Source organism: Danio rerio, chromosome 22 (genome assembly GCF_049306965.1).
Source record: "Danio rerio strain Tuebingen ecotype United States chromosome 22, GRCz12tu, whole genome shotgun sequence".
Classification (NCBI taxonomy): Eukaryota; Metazoa; Chordata; class Actinopteri; order Cypriniformes; family Danionidae; genus Danio; species Danio rerio.
The window spans coordinates 18,734,467-18,757,500 of record NC_133197.1 but is presented as its reverse complement, the minus strand read 5'-3'; the positions used below and the strand labels follow the sequence as shown (position 1 = coordinate 18,757,500).

The following is a 23,034-nucleotide window of genomic DNA, read 5'->3' as shown; positions in this document are numbered from 1 at the left end:
TGAGCGCTGAAGTTATGGATTCTTTCACATGAAAGAGAAAGTGATGTGTGCTGCATTTAATTCACAGCACTAGAGCACATGAGACCAAAGTGTATGTTGCTATCCATGTTTAAACTAAATTCATAAGCTTCTATTAAGTAAACATTGCAGCTCAAGAAGCGAAGAGAAATTTGAGAAGTGCCCTTATATGAACTTGTATATGATTGCACAATTAGTCTTTCTTCTGAACAAAAGCTCAATTCTTTTAATATTTATGACTAGAATTCAATCGGTTATGCCTTAGAATATAAACATTTGAGAAATGATGTATTGTCGGTAACTGTGCTCCATCTGATTCCGATTTCACGTGAACTACAAAAAAAAAAAAAGATTTCATTTGGAAGGGGATTTATTACCTACTCATATGTTTAGTCTCAGTCTGCTTATTTTGTGCACACCAGTGTTTAATCAAATAAACCACACTACCAAAGAAATCACAATAAAAACCAGGTCAATTGAAGCAAAAATTGCAAGTGTGAACAATGCCTTAAAGTATCATCAAATTAATTATTCATGTTCTAATATGGCCTTTCAGGTTCAGATTAAGCATTTAGCATTATTGCATATACATAAAATAATAATAATAATGATAATAATGTGCTAATTTGAATCCACAGGACTATGTATGGGATGCTTCACATTACCTGGTGGTACAGGTTTTCAACAGCTTAAAGGAAATGTTCACTGGAACGCGGGAGATTCAGGTACACTATTTCACTTTAATTATAAAGTAGAAGTATTTTGTGGGAAGATTTGCTCTTTACCTGCAGACTGAACAAAAATAATAGTAATTCAGGAACGTCAACACCTTTTATGTTTGTTATATTTTTTATACTTTTATTGTTTTAAGTTTTTGTTTTGTTTTTAGTGTTGTTTATTTTATTTATTTATTTATTTTTTCCGTTTCGTATTTTGTTTTGTTTTTAATTTTGTTTGGTTTGATGCCATTTTGTTTGGTTTTATTCCATTTGTTTTGTTTTGTTTATTTTGTTCCGTTTTGTTTTGGTTTAGTTTCATTTGTTTTGTTCCATTTTTGATTTTGGTTTGGGTTTTTTTCCATTTTGTTTTTGGTTGGGTTTTGTAACATTTTGTTTTTGGTTTGGTTTTGTTTTATTTTGTTTTTGGTTTGGTTTTGTTCCGTTTGTTTTGTGTTGTTCCATTTTTTCCAGTTTTGTTCCATTTTGTTTTTGGTTTGGTTCCTTTATATTTTGTTACGTTTTGTTCCATTTTGTTGTTTGGTTTGGTTTTGTTCCATTTGTTTTGTTCCATTTTGTTTTTGGCGGTGTTTGGTTCCTTTTTGTTTTGTTTTGTTCCATTTGGTTTGGTTTGGTTTGAGTCCATTTGTTTTGTTTTGTTCCATTCATTTTATTTAATTGTATTGTTTCATTTTCATTGTTATTCTTTCTTTCTTTATTTATTTTTTGTTTGTTTTTTTGGTACTAAGTTAGCATATTGCATTGTATCATTTGAAAAGATGTGTAACTTTTCTGAAGTTTTCCTATATACAAGTTGATAAACTTTATATTTTGTTTTTTTAATATATTATTCTTTGCATATTACAACAAAATATTTTATAACCAAAGATCATTCCATGATATCTTCATAAATTCTTCAAATTATTCTCAGGCATTGCTATTTTGGGAGTAATTTTAGAGAGAGCCAACCAAAAAAAAAAAAAAATTCTATTAATTTACCCACCAAGTGGCAAGATTACTTTTTTCTTGTGATGTGACTATCATAAGGGCTGCTGAAAATTCACCTTTGCCATCACAAGCATAAATTAAATTTTTTAATATAATCAAATATATTCTCGTTATTAAAATAAATAAAAAACAATTGTTTTGCCTTTTCGTGCTTAAAATATTGAATCATCATAACGAATTCAAAATTGTTTCAACCCCTGAGCAGTAATCTTTATGTAGAGGATTTCAAGCAAAAAAAATCAAACTCTTGTTGCTTCTATTTTTTTTTTTTTTTTATAAAACAAGCTTATTTTTATGAATCGCTAGATATAGTTCTCCCATGATGCATCTGGCTGCAGCTCATGAATTACTGCTGCAGGAAACAAAACAAAAAAGCAATGAACATTCCTGGTGCCGTAGATCAAGGACCAGCCGTTCACTGTCTCCTGTTGCAGCCCCCGGGGAGACACACACACAGACAGGCAGAGCGAATGTGAAATATCCCCCACTTCGCCTACAGACACAACCAGCTTCCTAAATAGGTCAGATCCTCAGGAGGGCTGGCAGTTCAGCCCAGGTAGTTGATCATTGATGTTACCGGCAGAAGGTGATACAGGAGCGGAAAATGGGGGGCTCTGATGAATGAAGCCACTTTAGGCCCGGCCCCACTTCCAGATGAGCAGAGGAATTTATCTCAGATGTAGCGTTTCGGGGAGAGCACTGGGGAGGACGCCACTCCGGCTGCCAAGATGCGCAGGTAGCACTGTTGCTTAGGATCAGCAGGTTCTTTAAACGCTTCCTCTCAGCAACAACTGCCCACCTGTGCATCTGGAGTTTTACATCTAGCACAGCCAGAGACTTCCTTTTTTTATCGTGTTTGTTCAGATTTTTTTTAACTAGTACAGCTGTAGAGTACTTTTTATCGCAACCACTTTGTCACAACTACTCTTCAGCAAAAGTTAGCAATAAAGAACGTTAACAATAAAGTATAAATAGTTTTGTAGTTTAGTTTCAGTTTTTTTATTTATTTTATTTTTATTTTTTTTTTGCGATTTGTTTTTGCAATAACTTCTTACCAGTGCATCTCGATTTTTCCAACTAGCACACCAAGTGTCTGTTTTATTGCAACTTCTTTTTAGCAATTTGTTTTTTGTTTTGTTTGTTAAGACGAATTGTTAGTGGATATACTGTAGTATTTCAGTTTGTCTTGGCAACAACTTCCCACCTGTGCATCTGGAATTTTTCAAAGTAGAGCTGGAGACTACTTTTTATTACAACTACTTTTTAGCAATGTGTTTTTGTTTAGTTTCAGTTTCTTTTTGCACTAACTTTCTACCTGTGCATCTGAATTTTTCTAACTAATACGTAGAGTGTTTGTTTTATTGCAGCTATTTTTAGCTATTTGTTTTTTTCTTTGCTTATTTGTTTTTTGTTTTGTTTTGTTTTGTTTTGTTGGTTTAGACAAATTGTCAGTAGATAAAGAATATTTCAGGTTATCTTGGCAACAACTTCCCACCTGTGCATCTGTAATTTTTTTAAAATAGCACAACCAGAGATGTTTTAATGTTTGTTCTGATTTTCTTGCTAGTACAGCTTTTATTGCAATTACTTTTAGCAATATTTTTACTTTAGTTTCAGTTTGTTTTTGCAGTAACTTTTTACATATGTATCTGAATTTTTCCAACTAGCACACATTTTATAGTGGTTTGTTTTATTTAGTGGATATCGAGTAATGTTTTAATAAAAAAATTTTTAACCGCTGTGCGGTTCGCTTTTACACAGCAAATTTTCTTAACGAACCAAAAAAGCTGAAATATGGTAGGAATGACATCCCGCCATACTCATAATTCTCTCTTCATACTGGATAGCCTCTTCATACTATATAACTATTCATAATACACTGTAAGATAGCCTGGTTCATTGAATCGTATTGCTTTCTCACTACAATCGATCTGCTCCGGAATTAATTTTAATCGAGACGAGACCACCTCATTCAGGCGATCTCGGACCGATGTTTTGGCGTGGATCAGAGTGTGATTGCTGGATTCACATATGCCAAACCAACCGTGCTATGGAAGCAAACGTGAATTTTTTTTTTTTCAGTTTGTCGTCACACTTGCTACTTGTGCATCTCAGGACTGTACACTCTCAGAAATAAAGGTACACAAGCTGTCACTGGGGTGGTACCTTTACGAAAGGTATAAATTTGTACCTAAAAGGTCCATATTAATATCTCAAGGGTACATATTAGAACCTAAAAAGTACAAAATAGTTCCTCTTAAAATTTGTAGGTACTAATATATACTTTTTATGTACCAATATGGACCCTTCAAGTACAAATGTGTAAATTTTTTTTTTAAAAGATACCTTTTTCTGAGAGTGTATACTATAGTATCTCTATTTTTTTTATGCTTTCCTGTTTTTACTAATACACCATACAGTTTTTCTATCACAAGTCCTTTATAGCGAGGTTTTCACGAGGATACCAGATTATCATGAAGAAGGGATTTTGTTTGTTTCAGCAACAACCTATAACCAACTAGAAAACCTTTCTTCAATGGTCTCAAACTAAATACCTGGAGAGCCACAGCTCTGCATAGTTTAGCTCCAACCACCTACAACTCACACCTGCTTAATAGTCTAAAGTAGTCATTAAACTCCTTGATTAGCTGGATCAGCTGTTTAATTAGGGTTAGAGCAAAACTGCAGAGCGGTGGCCTTCTAGGGATCGAGTTTGAGACCTGTGCCTTACTTTATTGCAATTTTTACTAGCCCAGTGATTGATTACTTGACTACTATATTTTTAGATGAAGCCATAATCATGATGAATCTTAGTTCAAAATTATTTTGTGATGTAAATGTGGTTTGATCCAGATTTTTTTAAATATGTACATAGTGAATGATTATTCTCTTTTAGGAATGGCTGACGGAGAGTGCTAGGCTAATAGCCAAATCGGGACGGACAGTGGAATGGGTAACACCGTTGGGACTTCCTATAATTCAGCCATATCACCGAATCAGGAATCAAATTGTAAGTTTTTAAAAAGAAACACTCTAACATAAATAGTTTTCCATTTAAACTACCTGGGTCCTGACTTTCGATAGTCCTCATTTAACCTTTGAAGTGACTTTTGTGTGAACTGTGCTTCAAACACCACTGCACTATTGACGAATTAAGGTCATTGTAAGATGCAAGGCTCATACTTAAACAGAAAACCAGACTTTGCATTTTCTCCTTTCCCAAAGACACGGTAAGTTCGGTTAGTTTAGTCATCTTTGAGTTCTTTCACTTCACTTCTTCAGCGGAAATCAGCAGGGAGTCCAAAATCTCTCAGCTCAGCAGGCGGGCTCAACCCTCGCTCTCCATCACGACCTGATCTCAGTAGCACTGCTTGTCAGAAAGGTCTTGTGCAGCTGGAAGTGAAAGAATGAAGGATCGCGACAGAGGTTTTGCATGCAGACAGCCCGTGCTGCTGTCAGATAGCATCAGCAACAGAGCCGAGGCGGCACAGCGGTGGCCTGTAGTGTGTAGTGGGATCCAGCAGAGAGCATCTGGCAACCCGTCTGTGACACCGTCGCTGAGCATTTGCTGCTGCTGCTGCTGTTGCTGGGTGTGGCCCAGCCCCTAATACCAGATTCAGCTTCTGTTTTTAATGCTGAAAGTTTAAAGGGTACCTGTTATGCCTTTGTTTACAAGACGTAAAACAACTATCTGAGGTCTCCAGAGTGTGTGTGTGTGTGTGTGTGATGTTTTAGCTTACAACACTCGGACAGATCATATTTCATAGGTTGTTGAAATTGACTCTTTTAGGGTTTAAGCTAAAATGTGCTGTTTTTGTGTTTGGCCCTTTAAATGCAAATGAGCTGGTTTTCCACCCACTTGTTCTGCATTTTACAAATAAATCAGACAACCTGGATTTTTACGATTCTGGAATCGCTGAATCTAACACAAAATCAGCAAAATGTTCTTAATTTCAACGCAAAATAATTGCAAAAAATTTAAATAATCTTGTAAAACATCCAATTCCAAACCATATAATCAAATTAGATTTATTTTAGCCTGCAATTAATTGTTTTACATGACTTTTTGCGCACACAGCACATGTGATTTATTTGAGTGTCTCTCAAAAAATGACATCTCACCTGCGCCCTCACACATTATTTTACATGGAAGTGGCGAGGAATTGTTTTGCAGCCTGTGGCAGTAAGCAAAAGCGGATAAAGTGTGAGAGATTTACATGTAAAGTCAACGCAAAAATGCAATTAGACATCCTGTGGCGCAAATCAATTCAATTCATCTTTATTTGTATAGCGCTTTTTACAATGTGGATTGTGTCAAAGTGGCTTCACATAGAAGATTAATGGAATTGAAACAGTGTCAGTTTAGTTTTCAGAGTTTACGTTCAGTTCAGTTTAGATTACTTCAGTTCAGTGTGTTTTAAAATTCACTGCTGAGTCACACTGAAGAGTAATCCAGTCGAGTGAATAATGATGAGAATTGGGCATTTTGTGCTTTTGATGCTTATCAGACTGCAAAAAAAAAGCGAGAGCAAACATCTAACAAACGGAGCACTGGGACAGACAGAAAAGCAAGCAGCTTACAATGATGGAGATTTTTTCAAAGATGACAACTGGTAGACATGACCGAATTGAAGGATATTATTTGTGCTTTACATGTATAGCTGGTATTATGATTTGTGTCAAATCGATAAATGATTTCGTTTAACTTTTTCCCTTTTTCCCTATGCTTCCCTGTCATGAGTTATCATCGTTTTAGGTATATTACGGTAGGGGAAGCCCTAACGCATGTCCTGAGGGAGGTACGGGATGTCAGATGCACCGAGGAGTAAAATCTGAGAAAGAGAAAATAAGATCATTGAATAAGAGTCACACAAATGACAATTGGCTTGACAAGAGACCAAAATAAAGAATAATTTATTTTCATGATTTGTGTCATTGTCACTGTGTCTGACCTAGCACCTAAAATAGTAGGCTATATATATATATAATATAATATAATATAATATTTTATATATATATATATATATATATATATATATATATATATATATATATATATATATATATATATATATATATATATATATAATTATTATTATTTTTATTTTTTTACCAAAAATTTGTCTGCAAATTTCTGGGAATTGCCACCACAAAATCATAAAATTTTTTTGCGAAAATCACAAAAAAATTGTGAAAAACTAGGGGGTCCGATAAACATTTCTCTATCAGTACAAGCCTGTTTTCTTTACAGAAAACGTATTTAATTTAAAAGTCAGTCATCTATTTTATGCAAAATTGATGTGCGTTTATAATTTACGCAAATGGGAGCGTGACGCTATAAAAATAACCACATAGCTGTTCTCATGTGGCCATTGTGTGCTATCACAAAGGTTTCTCTTGGGATTATGAGCTCGACATATTCGAGTGGTCAACTTCACATTACTTTTATGTTCAATTCGATTATTGGATCAACAACCACATTTGAATTTGCGGCGATTCTTAAAGCAGGTAAAACAATATCAATGCAAATGGGCACAGACAATGGTAGCTTTAGCAACAGTAGCCTTATGTCAAAGTCTCTTTAAGGCAATAATTTTACTCGCCATCTTTGAAACCCCTCTCACGCAGTATGCTTAGGAATTGGGAAACAGCAATTTCTCCAAAACTGTTTGCCAAGCTTACGATTACATTACATATTTGGAACCAAAAATAAAATTAAACATAACAAAATCAGCATGTTTCCAGGTTGCCCAAGCTAATGTGCATGCGAATGCTCACTCGAAAAAAATGAGATCACGACACCAACCTCGTATATGGCCGTGTTACACATTATCATCCTCTGGATAAGGATCGCCAGATCAAGCTGGTCTTCAGAAGTAATTCACAACTTGGTCTTGATAGCAAATCTCCTCCTGAAATGACAGTGACTCTTTGTTTACAAGTTTGTTTAGATGTTTGAGTAGTTGCTGTCATGTGATGTGCATTTGACAGGACAGAATGTACCTCACGTTAGTTTCATAGCTATTACAAACCCAAAAAATTTTAATAGTTGGTTCATTTAAAAGTAGAAATTTCAAGCTTGATGTGGATATATTTATTATGGCTGTCAAGCAAGTATTTGTACAGTATGTTGACCAAAATTTTTTTATAATGCCACGTATCTGGTCTGAGCTTTTCCCCCAGAGAAACATCAATCTATAGCAATCGATGATTGGCTTCTGTACTAGTAAGTGGGACTTTTTCGCCATATTGACCGTTACACTTTTCCCCATTCAAAACTATACAACAAGAGTGACATGTCTTGTGTATTCTATAGTCTTTGCTTATGCTTAGTTCACAGCAAACATAAACAAGTGCATATCTCGCTTTAGATTACTTTTAGGATGTTGTTCCCCTCACACAAATTTTCTGCTTGAGTAATAAAAAATAATAATCTTCCAATAATATCTGTGGAAGACACGATTGAGGCAAATGTCATTTATGTCGTCTGGCAGTAGTTCACCTCTATCTGCACACTTGCATTGACTTACTCGTGCGAATACTTAATTCCGCATTTGGTGGAAAGCTTTTAAAAACTCAATTTGGAAATCAGAATATGACATGTGATACTTCATTTGTTTGGAAAAAGTATTAGTGTTGGTCAGAATTAGCCTGAACTTTTTCTTTACTGTGTGAGAATGGCTCGATATCTATGCTAAAAGGGAAGAGATCATCACAAATGTACAGGATTTGTTACCTACAAAGATGCCAACATAGGCAGAAATGTAGAATACACAACAACTGCACAGCTCAGTTCACCTTATAAAAGTAATTTTTGTGCCAAAAGACCTCTTTAAGTGAAGCCCAGTGCACATCAACCTTTATATGCTGGTGTTTTTTCCAGTGTTTAAATCAACATGCAAAAACACTGGCTCATATTTCCCTGCATTTGGAAGTCAAATGAGTGGTACGTCTGATGTCATTTGGACCCCATTGACATGGGTGTGCCTTTGGTCTAATTCATTCCTCTACAGTTTTGAAGAGCTGCACTCATTCATTCCTCGATCACTCCTGGGAAAACATGCAATGTCATGTGCCTGGCCTTTTCCGTTTTCATCCCTCTGGTCTGTGTATCTAGGCAGTGGAAATAATGTGTAATAGTGTCCTAATGGTCTGTGTTGTCCTCAGTGGGGTTCTGCTGATGTCAAGGTGCCATTGTTGACTCTTGCTTTGTAAAAGTGTTGCTTGCCCTTTTTCAAATGCATGGAGGTAGATGTTGACATCCAAGGCCAGAACACAAGGCAAATAAGACTATAAGATGATGTTATATATATATATATATATATATATATATATATATATATATATATATATATATATATATATATATATATATATATATATATATTAGACTGATTTTCTATATCTGTAGTTTCTATTTTTGATCATAATTTTCAACCCGTTTAAGAGAAGAAAAATAGGATTTTTGTCCAATAACTCATTTTTGAGTTTTTCTAATTCAGGTGTCATGGTCGGGTCTGAAATACTATATCACACTTAAAAATTTATAAATTTTGGGCACCAAATTTTATTGGACTTTATGGAATTTCTGATAAACATTAACTTTAATCAGGAATGTTAATATAATACATTCTTCACATTGTGAAACCTTTTACTTTAAGCTTGCATGCATGTTACGCCCCTTTTACACGGAGCATCAGTGCCAACACTTCCCATTCACTTTGAATGGGTTATGTCAAGCGTTGCTGAACTGAGTTGTTGGTCCGTCTGCGCCGCTTTTGGGTCTGTCTACTCGCTGCAGAAGGTGGGAATTTCTCAACTTTTCAAGCCCCAATGGAAGCGTCAGCCAATTAGATTGCTTCATGCTAATTCTCCAGCCAATTGCGGACTTATTCAGTGGCTGGCGATGGTATGGCGATCGCATCAGCCCCAGCTTCAGACACACCCCCTGTCAAGCTTTAATGCTGAAGCCCTGTGTGAATCGGGCGTTAAACCCCTTTTCATTTGAACACTTGACCATTTAATGACAATATAATTAATGTATTCACTGCTGATGTTATAGCTTAATTATAAGAATAGCCCAATTATAATGATCCACTTGTTAAATTTAGCAGGAAATAATAAACCTAGCTTAAAATGTATGTACTGTGAAAGCTCCATATGGAAATTTTGAGAAGACTGTTGAACTTTTCTGTCGTCCACCTTGCATGTTTTACTTTAATGAATGGATGAATGTATCATGCCAGCATTTGAAGGTGGCTCGTGTTGTGATGTATTACATAGGCCACTAGGTCCATTACAACCCACATTTTTCATGAATTGCACACTCTTTTATCCTTAACCGACGAATGATGGGTCATGGTCAGAGGTCAATCATGTCCAACACCATTTAAAGCATCGAGCACATTATAGCGAGTCAGTCTATATTTATTTCACCTAGTAGTGGAGCACGTTAGGTGATCACACTATGGGGTTTTCAATTCCCCTGTAAATGTCACACTGACCAGATTAATGTAGCACCATCAAGACCCCCATTAATCACCAGCGAGCCCCAGCTCTACCTTCACCTGTTTGCGGTAACACCCCCTACATGGATGAACTGGCATGATGGTTCTTAATGATCTTTAATGGTGTTATATAAAGGATGAGTTTTACAACCCTTTTTATGGTCATCTCTTTTATTACAGTTATCGTTTTATTATCATATTGGGGTATTTATGTCTGAGGGGAACCCGTAGTAGTCTGCCTGGCTTGGCAGACCCATCAGCTTTTTGGTTTAATCAGTATCTGTGTCTTCTGCGTGCAGTGCAGTTTGCTAATGAGGACTTTTGCTGTGATTGAAGCTCAACTGTTTGACAGGGTCTAAGAACCTGCTACGTGGGGAGCATTAAGCTCTGCACAAGGCCATATTGCAGGCTTGTGTTTAGTTTGCACTCTCAGAAATAACGGTATCAGAGCTGTCACTGGAGCATTTGTACCTAAAGGGTCCTTATTGGTGCCTCAAGAACATAATAGAACCTAAAAGTACAGAAGTGTACCTTTTGGATTTTTTTTTGGTACTAATATGGACCATTTAGTTACAAATGTGCGCTTTTTAAAAAGATATGACTGTGACCACTCTCGTACCTTTATTCCTAAAATTGTATTAATCTTGGAGTGCTTGAGATTTTACAAGATCCTTGCATTTTCACAGCAAAACACAAGAGTTAAAGCAAATAATGCAATAAGTTTTAAGAAAAGCCATCACAAAATAAAACTGGGGGAACTGAATTAAATAAAGGTTGTAGCTAATTAGTTCTTCAGAAAAGAACATGAAACAAAATTATGGCTCAATTCTCTTTTTTTATCTCTTGCCTACCCCAACTCCAATTAAATAGGACGCAATTACTACAGTTACATGGTATAATACAAATCTATGCTTACTCTACCAGACAAAAGGCTTGTTGTCGATCCCAGTTGTAGAGCAACAAAAATAACCTGCCTTCTAGTTGATCATTTGGAAAAGTGGCGGAGGATAGATTGTTTCAATGAATCATCTGTTGAACTGCATCACAATCATCACATACTGCAGAAGACCTGTAGGAACCTAAATGGACCCAAGATTCTCATAGAATTCAGTCAACTTTAGTGAAGGAAAAATCATGGTTTGGGGTTACAATCAGTATGGGGGCATTTGAAAGATCTACAAAGTGAATGGCAACATCAACAGCCTGAGTTATTAAAAAAATGTGCTGCCCATTACATTACAAACCACAGGAGAGGGCCAATTCTTCAGCAGATTAGCACTCCTCCTCATACTTCAGCCTTCACATCAAAGTTCCTGAAAGTAACAAGGTCAAAAAACTCTAGGATTGGCCAGCCCAATCACCAAATATGAACATTATTGAGCATGTCTGTGGTAAGATGAGGGAGGAAGCATTTAAGATCCAAAGAATCTTGAACTCTGGGAGTCCTGCAAGGATGCTTTCTTTGGCATTCTAGATGACTAAGTTATGCAAAGATGTATGGATGCAGTCGTCCAAGCTCAGAGGAGTCATTCACAATCCAATGCACAATGACTTTATATTCTATACTGTACATTATATCTGTCAAGTGACAAAACTTTTGTCTAAGCTAAGTCAGTAAGCCAGTTCTGATACCAAATAATCAACTAGAAGTTGAGTTATTTTTTGTTGTTCCTAAAACTCGGATAGGTAACGAGACTTTTGTCAGGTAGTGTATGAGTACACTTCAAGAACTGTTCCTTTACTTTTTGTTCACATGTTAATGTTTTTTTTTTCCCCACTGATTATCACATTCCACTCAGATAAAGTAAATCATATTGTGAAAGCAAAATGGGTAAAAGCTATTTTAAGTTGACTAAGACTCTACATTATAAAGGGGCAAGAACAGTGTGCTTCCCAACACAAAGAGGCATTTAATATAAAGTTATGTAACGTATAAAGTTATATAAACCCCTCCCACATAACCTATATAGGTGTTTTTCTTCTGGACTCTTAAAGTCAGAAAAAAAATCCAAATCATTATCAATCTCAACCTCCTACTTCAAAGGTAATAAAGGAAACATTTTCTCATACTGCAGCAATGAGACACTTGAGCTGAGGTCACCTCTCTGTGATTCAATCTCCTGCAACCCACCCTTGATCTTTCTTTACATGGGAAATGGCGTATTAATTAGATGCCGGGGAAATGGGAGTGTAATGCTGTTGTAAAAAAGTAAACAAATAAGCCAGGGTGAAATTGGCAGTATTTATTCAGGCACTGTGTCTATTGATAGGGGAAAGGAAATTACACTTGGGAGAGAACCAGACTTGGGATATGCATCAGTAAAGCTCGGTAATGTGATTGTTTACTGTTAATCACTTCAGGGGTCATTTTTGAAGGCTGAAATGTTTCTTTCACAGGCTACGCATCAAGCTGAGGAAGGACAGTGTGATAATTTTGTAAGGAAGACAAAGTGGGAATTAAATCGGTGGGGAATCATTTGTTGCCTTTGCTTTTGTGGCCACACACTTATGGTGCCCTTGGAAAAAGGAGAAACGTGATTTCCTTTGGGGTTGATATGATGTTTCTTGTCTTATCCCAAAAGATTGCCGAGCCCCACTGCAACTTTTTTGACCCTAGATGGTACTTTTTTGACTTCTACATCTTGCTAATTGGCTGATGTTCTGCCCAAAGTCCCAGACTGAAAGTCAGATCAAAAGAGAGGTGCTTTAATATGTGAAGAAAGATCAGTAGTGCTCAGAACTGCAGACGATGAATCATCCATTTTAATTGATCTTTTGGCTAACCACATGGCTGTTGTTGTCGAAGCGTTGATGAACACCGCAGATATTGCGAGAATATTCCCAGAGGAGTTAACTAGGCAAGAGGTCAGGAATGGTTTAAAGCCTCTCTCTTGGGGATCGTGATAGATTAGAGAGTGTTACCTTGAGGCTCAGATGGATGTGTTCAATAAAGGAGATGGCAGCTTTGTGGATAGCTTGAAGCTTGGAAGTTAAATGCTGGCCTTTTGGCATACAATTCTGCATGCTCTTGCAGGAGACTTGTCAAATCTCAACCGTACTGTTTTGTTGTCCCGGTTGTATTCACTCTTGCTTTTGCCATCATTTCCTGTCATCAATTTCAGACCCAGTAAAAAGACGCATGTAAAGTCATGTGTAAGGGAATGCTTTGGTAAATCCCACAACCACAGACATTAGAGAGCAAGTGAAGGAGCTTTTTTGAAACATGATTTCTTTGCAAAAGAAGAAAACACCAAGGTAGCTATTCAAACCACATTTCAGATAAGGATCACTGCGGCTTGACAAGGTGACTTGCTTTGCTCTTTTTTCCGTAGTTTTAGTTACATCAACAGAACCAAATGATCAGAAGTATTTCATTTAATGTGTCTCCATTGAATATACTGGTCTTTCATAAGATTTTGAGGCTGTACATCAACGTTTACCTGGTGGGTGTTTTACTCCATGGCACCTTTGTGCCTTCCCAACATTGTTTTTTATGTTAATGATCTTTGTGCCTGATTTATACTTCTGTATCGAGTGATCGATTTAACCCACGCCGCATTCCTTGCACATGGCTTACACTGTTGTGAGCATTTACACTTCTGCTTGTGTTGCTCTGGTAACAACACTTTCAAAATGCTAGTAGGCAGTTTAGGCTAATAGGAAATGCATGCAATGCTACTGTAGATGTGGCTCAAACTTGCACTCATAAAGAGACCAGAACTAACGAACATTCAACAAATTTAATCGCAAAGTAAACACAAAACAAAAGTATTCATTTTCTGCATGACTTGACACTTAAACATTCATTTAAAAACTCATTTGACTTCCCTTGCTCTACTCCACAGGCTTTTGGTCCCACCCCACACTCATCACCACTACCATGCCGACTAATCACAGATCATGCGCTCATGACAAATAGGCAATTTTTTTTTTTGGGAGTTGTGCTTTAAGGTATGCAGTTAAGTAAAGGCTATGCCAGACAATCCATATGCACTCAATGCAGAAGTATAATTTTAATGGCCTTAAGTTGACTCCTAAATCATTGCCATTGGAAGTTTCGTTTCACCATACACTGAAGCTGCATCATAAATCACCTACTACTCTGTAGTTACTTTGTTTGATTTTGAATTTACTTCATGAGTGTTAGAAAAGTATGTTATATGTAACATACATGTAAGTAGTAAGAGAGAAACTCGGGCATACTACATCCATCATTTGTCATTATCTTGTGACTTACCTGCATCAGTTGCATCGCTTTACTCTCTTTCATGAATTCTCTCTGGTGGCATCATGGGATAACGTTGCATCTTTGAAGATGTGAAGATGCGCAATTCAGATTTTTGCCAGAAGTACTAGGTCATCTGGGCATTTCTTGTGTGCTTTTTTTCCAAATTCTATAAATTTGGACATACCACTATAATCACAAACTGTTTATAATGTAATATATAGTATGAACGTATGCAATATTTGACACAGCATTTGTCTCCCCAATCTGAAATCCAGAATAAACACATGAATCTTTTGACCCTTACTTGTTTCTCTCCGTTTGGGCCTCTTAATGTTCTATTGAGCCAGCCGTCTTTAGCAACTCTGATTTACCATCATAACCTTTTACCTTACGGTTGCCGTCAGCACTTTCTAAACATTTTCTCTTTGTTTATGTCCGTCCGTCACTGTCTCAGACTTCACTCTCTGTCATTCAGCACTTCTCTGTTGAATTGAGCTGCTTTGGGACGGGCTCCTGGGGCACCAAAGAGACTAAACAAAGTAGTAATGTGATGGAAGCACCCCTGACGCTGACAGTTCTTATACCGAGAGCAGTCACTCACTCTAGTGTAGTGGCCTGACCTCAATGTCTAAGTGATGGACGGCAACCTTTACTAAGGTTAACCTCTTGCTATTCATTGGCATTGTGTCAATATTAGTGGTTTGTGGGGGGTTTCTGGGAACGTCCTCTTTGTTTGGTCTGTCTCAGATTAAGATACTCTCTCAAATCTCTATCAATGCATTTAAAGTGGATCGATAATAAATCTGAAGGTCAGCTTGGTGCAGATTGATCGCAATATTTATACATGTCAGATTATAATAGAGGTCAAAGTTGGTTAAAGGTCAATTTATCGAAGTTAATTCGATGAAGGTTCTTCCCTGTAAACAATGCAGTTATTAAGCAGTGCTGCATTGCTACATAAGCTGTTTGCTTTTCATTTCAAAGTAGTGGCTCCCCTGTGACACATTCAAACTCTCATTTTCTCTTCTTTTCACAGCTTAAGGGCAACATACAGAACCTGAACATCCATATAAGTCATGATGCCAACGAGTAAGTACCTCCCTCTTACTTTGACCATTGTATTAACGCTGACCTTTCAGCTTTATCTATTCATGCCAGGTGTTCAGTGTCGAAATGTTGTTTGTTTTAGTGTTATGAAATGTGTTTTTCTCAGTTAGCTTGCATTTTATTTCAGTTAACAAATTGTTTGCATTTCATTTTAATGTTTGTGTTTAATTTTTAATCCTAATAGATTTGCCCCCTTGTGGTCAACAGCATATCTTTTGCAGTTCCGTTTTTACTTAGTTGTTTTATTGCTTAGTTTTGTGGCTTAACAATATTGTCAAAATATGATGTGCAATTATGAACCATCATTATAATATAACAGAAAACATGTATCTTTGCTCTGTTTTAATCTTTCTTGTTCAGTGCATTCAATGTCATTGCACCCAGGAAACCCTAAACAATTAAATGAGAGCCCTTAAACAGCTAATTTAACTAAAACCAGGAATATTCAGATGCAGCAACTGTGACACACAAGTGTTTTGATGCCGATCTGGCTCTGTCAGTGGACGACCAGAATTCATTATCATAAACAGAACCCCTGGAGGTTATGAAAGAAGCAGAAAGTCCCTCGGTTGAGAAGAGTGGCATTTTGTGTTGAAATGTCATCGCTGCAGATCCTGTATGTCATTTACTGAAAGGAGGGCTACACAGAATGAACAATGAATTAACATCAGCACTCCTATTATCATCAGTTGACATGTATTTGTATCACAGACTATGTATATTTGGCTTCATTTGATTTACGCTTTTTTTCTACACATAGCAGTTTTTGCATCCCTTTAAGCCTCACAGCAAGCAATTTCTGTTTGTGCCAGCAGTCTCTTTGCTTATTCGGCTCTATCTCCAACATTTTCAGCCATAAACAAATGCACCGTCATCCAACACTTTACCATATGTTCCTAAGTCAACATCATCTTTTATTAAACAAACAGTTCTGCGCTTCCCATCGAAACCCCAAATGTTCAATCCGTACGCAAGCACCTGCTGTTTTAGTACCATCACCTCATTTCACAGTTTCAATCTTTATAGAGCTTAAGTCTTAGCTAATACCTCTCCGATGGGAACTATCTTGCTGACCTTCCCCCTAAAAGCCGCAAGGACATGATTAAAAACCACTTACAATGGGCCTCACTTGTGCTTTCCTATCGCTGCCTGTGATAGACCATCATGCCAGGACTGACTGTCACAAGAATTGCATTAGCAGAAGCCGGGGGTGTCGAAAAGGGGTCTCCCATCTCTCGAATATAGCTAAGAGCGTTCACGGCTAGACTGACAGCCGCCACTGTGATTGTACATTCCTCTCAGGCTTTAAGAATTGGTCTTGGGTGACCAAGTTCTTCAGATATGTACTGTTGATGCCAATGTACCAAATGTCAGCCACACTTCTAGGTGTTGAAAGAAGTCTCAAGCCAATCTAACAAGAGCACTCTCAATTGCCAGAGGACAGTTTCTTGCTAGAAGACCAGCTTGAAGTGAAGATCCAAAGAGTTTTACACTCAAGCAGAACAGATCACAGACAGATTCAAAGATTTTTCATGGACTCTAATTAGAGACTGAATAGACCCTCATTAATGAGCAGACCTGAATAAATGATGAAATTATGAAGGTGGCAGTAGCTCCCTTGTGGCCAGTGACCTAAAGCCCTCTCTCAATTCCTAGATTTTTTTTCAGCAGCGTCACATAGAGACTGTAAAAAAAAGTTTCTTAATAGAGCCATATCACCCTGCAGCTCAAGAATAGTTACTCACTGAAGCTAAGCAAGGCTGAGCCTGGTCAGTACCTGTATAAAAGTCCACATGGGAAAACTAGATTGCTGTTGAAAGTAGTGTTAGTGCGGCCAGCAGAGTCCTAATGTGCCAGTGAAGTGAAGGGGACACTATACTGTCAGTGAGTGACGTCTTTCAGATAAGACTTTAAACCGAGGTCCTGACTCACTGTGGTCATACAAATCCAAAAGCACTTCTCTTTAGGAGTAGGGGTGTAACCCTGGTGTCCTGGCCAAATTCCCTCTATTGGCCTTTACCCATCATGGCCTTCCAATCATAACCATCCACCGAATTGGCTCCTTCACTGTCTCGCCATTCGCACCTATAGCTTGTTTATGTTGAGCACACTGGTGCCGTTGTCCTGTGGCTGCTGTCACACCATCCAAGTGGGTGCTGGACAGTGGACAGACCCCCCTCATGATTGATTTTGGTGTATGGCCATACATGATAAATGTGCTTTATAATACACATTACTTTACATTTACAATGATAGTTTCACTAGTCACCTTAACTGATACACCCAACTAATGTTGAGTTAAAACCCTTTTTGCTGTCTCAAGAACATGAACAATACTAGGGTTGGCTGGGTTTAGCTTATCAAGGATTAGCTTAATTCTTAATTCAGTAAAGGCAACTTCCCAAGAAGAAATGGATTCCCCGTTCCATGTATGAACTGTTGAGATGCTTAGACATGTGTTTTAGATCCTGGAGTGCTAAACCATTAATGCTAATAAACCACCTACCTCTGATTGATTCATGATCCAACAGAAGAATGGTGAAGTCCTGAGCCACTCGATCACTCAAGAAAACTCTAAGAATATTTCTGACCTACTTTCTGTGTGATCTGAATTTCTCCATTTGAATTTTACAATATTGAATTTCTTCATCTTGAACACTTGAATTCGTATTTGTCCAAACTGGATGACTGGACTTTTATTAAATAACACTTGTCAATAATTTTAATTTCAAATTCAAATATTTTTTTTTTCATTTTGTTAGCTCCATGCATACAAAAAATGTTGTTGAACCAAGTCACGTACCCTGGGAGAAGTAGCAAAGTAGATGAAAAGTGAGAGGGCAGACCAGGACAGAGCCAGGTCAGGACTTAAACTCAGTTCATCCTAAAGCACATCTGCTCTACCTGTACAAGCTCTGTCCTCTGCCTTTATATGGGCATTAAATGTACCATATGTTTATCTGAAATATGTTGTTGTCCGAGCCACACTGAGACATTGGACTTGGTATTGTCATGTGCATATCCCATGTCTGACCTAGAGTTTCAAGTAAAAATAGTTTTAAAAATGTATTAACCTGAGGAAGCATCTTCAGTCATGAGTACAGAGTTCTTAAAGCAACATGTTTCACAAATAGTCTGATTTAGCAATTCAGTGTTAAAGAGTTGAGTTTTACCATTTTTTAATCCATTCAGCTGATCTCCTAGTCTGGCAAGAGCACTTTTAACATAGCATAGTTTAAATCATTAAATAAAATTGGAGCATAGAAAGGCTGCTATTTTCTAGGCTAGTATTTGAATCCCTCGAGTTGGAATATCTGAACTTCAGCAGATATTCGCGCCGCAGTAAACAATCAGGAGCTTGCTCTTGTAGGGGAGTGAATAGGGTGTAGTGCCTATTGTTGGTGTTCCGAGGGGAAATCTTCTTGCCAACACTGGACAGCAGTTCATCAAACTGGGCTCAGCTCAGTTTGAAGCACCGCTGAAAGCCTCCATCATCCAGGTATAGTGTCTGGAGGAGTTGATGAACTCAGAGAGCTGGGTGCACCTCTGAAGGGATGTTGTGGACACGGAAATGACGCTGAATGAATCTACACTGTTTTTCAACCTTCATAAACCACAGCTACTATCGCAATAAAATTCATGTTAGCCATTTAGCAATGAAGCTAAAGTCACCGGGCAGACTGAAGCCCTTCCCGGTATGTGAATACGCGACTATTGTGAAGCGAATTTGACGTGTGAGTAAACTCAATGTTTGTGCGTATATTTATGCGCGAATAGACTGTTTTATTTTGTTTTCCGTGTCTGGTGTGAACACAGCATGATGATAAAGGATCTTTGTTGCGTTACCATGGCTGGAGCAGGTACAGTCAGGGCCGGAGCAAGCTAAACGGCCGCTCTAGGCAGAGGACGATCACGCCGCCCTCAACCCCAATGTGAAAACGAAAGTGACCGGTTATGAAAATGAAGTGACGTGTCACGGAACTCTATTCTGCCGCCCTATGCGTGGATGTAACTGACGACGCGCGGGTGCTGAGGGAGGTGTCGCGGACGCCGCCCTCTCTATTCTGCCGTCCTATAGGCGGATATAACTGAGGACGCGTGGGTGTCGTGGACCTCTATTCTGTCGCCCTATGCACGGATATAACTGAGGATGCGTGGGTGTCGTGGACCTCTATTCTGTCACCCTATGCGCGGATAAAACTGAGGACACGCGTGTGCTGATGGAGGTATCGCTGATGCCGCCCTCTCTATTCTGTCAACTATATGCGCGAATATAACTGAGAACGCAGGTGGTGAGGGAGGTGTCGCGGACATAATTGAGGATGCGTGTGGTAAGGGAGATGTCGCGAACACTGCCCTCTCTATACTGCCACCCTGGACGGCCGCCTAGGTCGCCTCTATGGACGCGCTGGCCCTGGGTACAGTGATATTACAAGACACCTGAAAATAGTCCCCAGCTAGGTAACTAGTGATAAAAGCTCTGTTTAATATCATTGCCCCTGCTGAAGCTATGGTACTGCAGCAAAGTTCCTTTATTATTATGCCTGTATAAGATTATTCTATACTTATCAACCTAGAACATAGCAACTTTTTATTCTTTGTTGGTCTTAGTACATGATAGTAACTTAGTAAATACGATAGTAACTTTGTAACTACAGAGAATAGTCAAGCTTTAAATAGGAAAATTATCAAGACTATTTTTTAATAGTCTCATCCGATTCAATTATCTATGCTAAGCTAAAAAGTGCTTCGGTCTGACTTGGAGATCTGCTGAATGGATTAAAGCAACTCTAGGGGATTTGTAAAATGAGTCTATTTCCAAAAAAAAAATGCTCGTTCCTTTAAGATTTCACACATGAACCACACTACTTTATTTTAACCCTACTAGGCTAAGGAGAGTGATTTATGTCAATAATACACATGATGACATTTGAGGAGATCTGACCTTAAGTATCACTGTTTTAAGTCTTAACTGCTTTATATAGAGCAGTGAAATGAAATATCTCCAACCATAATAAGCACACACATTACCCTACCGGTACAACAGGTACTATGTGTTCATTGCGTGTCTTTCAGGATAATTAAGACTGACCTACCTGTTCAGTGATGTATGGCTCCTGGAGTTACAGGTGTATGTACAGCCCAGTGAGAGGACGATGACGCTGACCTTAATTACCCTTGTGTGCTTCATACCAACACTGAGCTTGTTCCTCTTGTGCTTTATTTAGGAAACCAGACAGCATGAAGCAGAAGAATGCCTTCCCGCCTAACTTTATCCACTCTCTGGACTCCACTCATATGATGCTAACTTCACTGCATTGCCACAGGTGAAGCTCTGTGGTTTATAGGTTACTGTGTCTTTGAAGCAAGAGCACAGGTGTCAAATCCAGCTTTAACCCTAATTAAACACACCTGATCAAACGAATTGAGTCATTGATTGATACCTACAGGTAAGTGTGTTAAAGCAAGGTTGGAACTAAAGTGTGCAGAGCTTTGGCCCTCAAGGAAACGGATTTGACACCTGTGACCTAGAGTGACTGTGTTTTAGACTGTTTAGCAAGAAATAACCAATCACATTCTAAAAGGTGGTTGTCTTATTTAATATTCATGACCTTTTTACATTTACTAATTGGACAAGTGAGATGCTGCTGTTTGTTTTTGCTTTGTCACATAAATATGCAAACAAGTTTAACCTGAATACCTAAATGTAATGGGTTAAGAGTGAACAGTATTACTTTTTTTTTTTTGACTGTTGTGATTGATTTTCACCATTTTAAAAATCTTTGTTTGCATTTATTTGAATAAATAGGCTAAAAATAAAGCACTTAAATGGAAATGTTACAAACACTTACCTCAATTAATAATGCACATATAATGATAATATTATGAATAATAATAAATATTGATGATTAATTTGAATCAATATTAATATTATTTTTTGCAATAATAATAGTAATAATATTATTTATTTTTATTTTCATATTATTATAATAAATAATTAATGACATTTAATTCTAAATTATAATATTAAAACAAAATATTAATATATTCAGTAGTTGATAATAATAATTTTGAATAATTATTACAATTTATAATTCAATATATTTAAAATAATTTAATTATTTTTATATTTTTAAAGAAAAACTAAATTATCTAGAACAATAATAGTGACTAATGATTTCTACATATATTTAGTAATAATAAATATTGTAATATTAATAATAAAAGTATGATTATTAATAGATTTAGTTTGTTTATGCATATATTTAATATATAAACTAAAATATTAACAGCAATATTCATTATTTTTAAGACTATTATTCTTATTAATTTTAGATTTGTTTATTGATATTAACAATATATTATTATTCTTTTAATGTGGTTTGTACAATTTCTTCTCTTTTGTTGAACCCCCCAGGGCTGGCCTCACGTTTGTGTCCGTCCATGACTGTTATTGGACACATGCAGTGACAGTAGACATCATGAATCGGGTATGTAAAGAACAGAGTGTTCTCTGAACTATGTTATCAATGTGTTTTCTCCAACACCAATGGCTGAGTGGCCCAAACATGTCAGCTTTTAACGGCCAGATGTTTGCGTGCTGAGTTCACCATATGTTCAATAACCATTCCTGTCAGCATGGGTTATTTCAGAGCTGAATGGCCGGAACTGCAGTATCTTTTTGGAAAGTTGCCATTAACTAAACTTGCCTACAAGCTTTTTTTAGATTTTATGATCCAGATGTTTCACAATTAACCTATCAGTGAGCCTAAAACAGAACTTCTTGTCCTCCATCCAACTCTTTTGCTGATGTTTATGCTATAAGCCTCAGTCAGATTTTGACACAAATTTTTCATGATTTCGGCATGTTTTTCTTGACGTATGGTGTCGTAGGGATACGCAAACAACAATTGGGCATTGTGACTCAAGATTCAATCGTTTCATCTCGTGCAATGTGGCATAGTTTATAACAGTAAAGATAGTAACGATACCATGCATGTGACCAGTGGCAGTTCTAGACCAGAGTTACTGGGGGGGCCAGGCAGGGGCCACTTGTATTTTTAGGGTGCACACATTAACATGCATCGCAAACTATTAAAACAATTATTCAAAGTCATTTTTTTCATGTATCATTCTGCAGTTTTCGTAAACAAGCTAATTAAATAACTTAAACTCAAAATAATCTTCCATGTTAATTTATTTGACAAGTATATTTGTATTGTAGTAGAATTACACATTTTTAACATTCAAGTACATCAAGGCTCATTTTTGCACCTGTAAATTTTAACACATAAAGGTGGAGTACATTTTTTTTGCCCTCCCATTAATTTTAAATAATGCTTTGCAAGTGATCTTTAACAAACCAAAGATCTTTTCATAGTATCTCCTGTAAAACAAAAAAATATTCTGGAGTTATATTAAGTCTTATTTCTTATAGTTTATTTCTTGT

The 23,034-nt window shown here is 37.1% G+C and overlaps 1 protein-coding gene across 1 annotated transcript in view; it reads left to right on the top strand.

Annotated features, from left to right (window-relative positions):
• polrmt (polymerase (RNA) mitochondrial (DNA directed)) overlaps positions 1-23,034 on the top strand; it is an 84,771-nt gene that overhangs the window by 50,732 nt on the left and 11,005 nt on the right. The window contains exons 14-18 of the mRNA XM_005170522.5: positions 657-743; positions 4,639-4,752; positions 15,514-15,566; positions 20,813-20,911; positions 22,003-22,075. Coding sequence (XP_005170579.2) covers positions 657-743; positions 4,639-4,752; positions 15,514-15,566; positions 20,813-20,911; positions 22,003-22,075 — 426 coding nt within the window. The remainder of the gene's footprint in view (positions 1-656; positions 744-4,638; positions 4,753-15,513; positions 15,567-20,812; positions 20,912-22,002; positions 22,076-23,034) is intronic.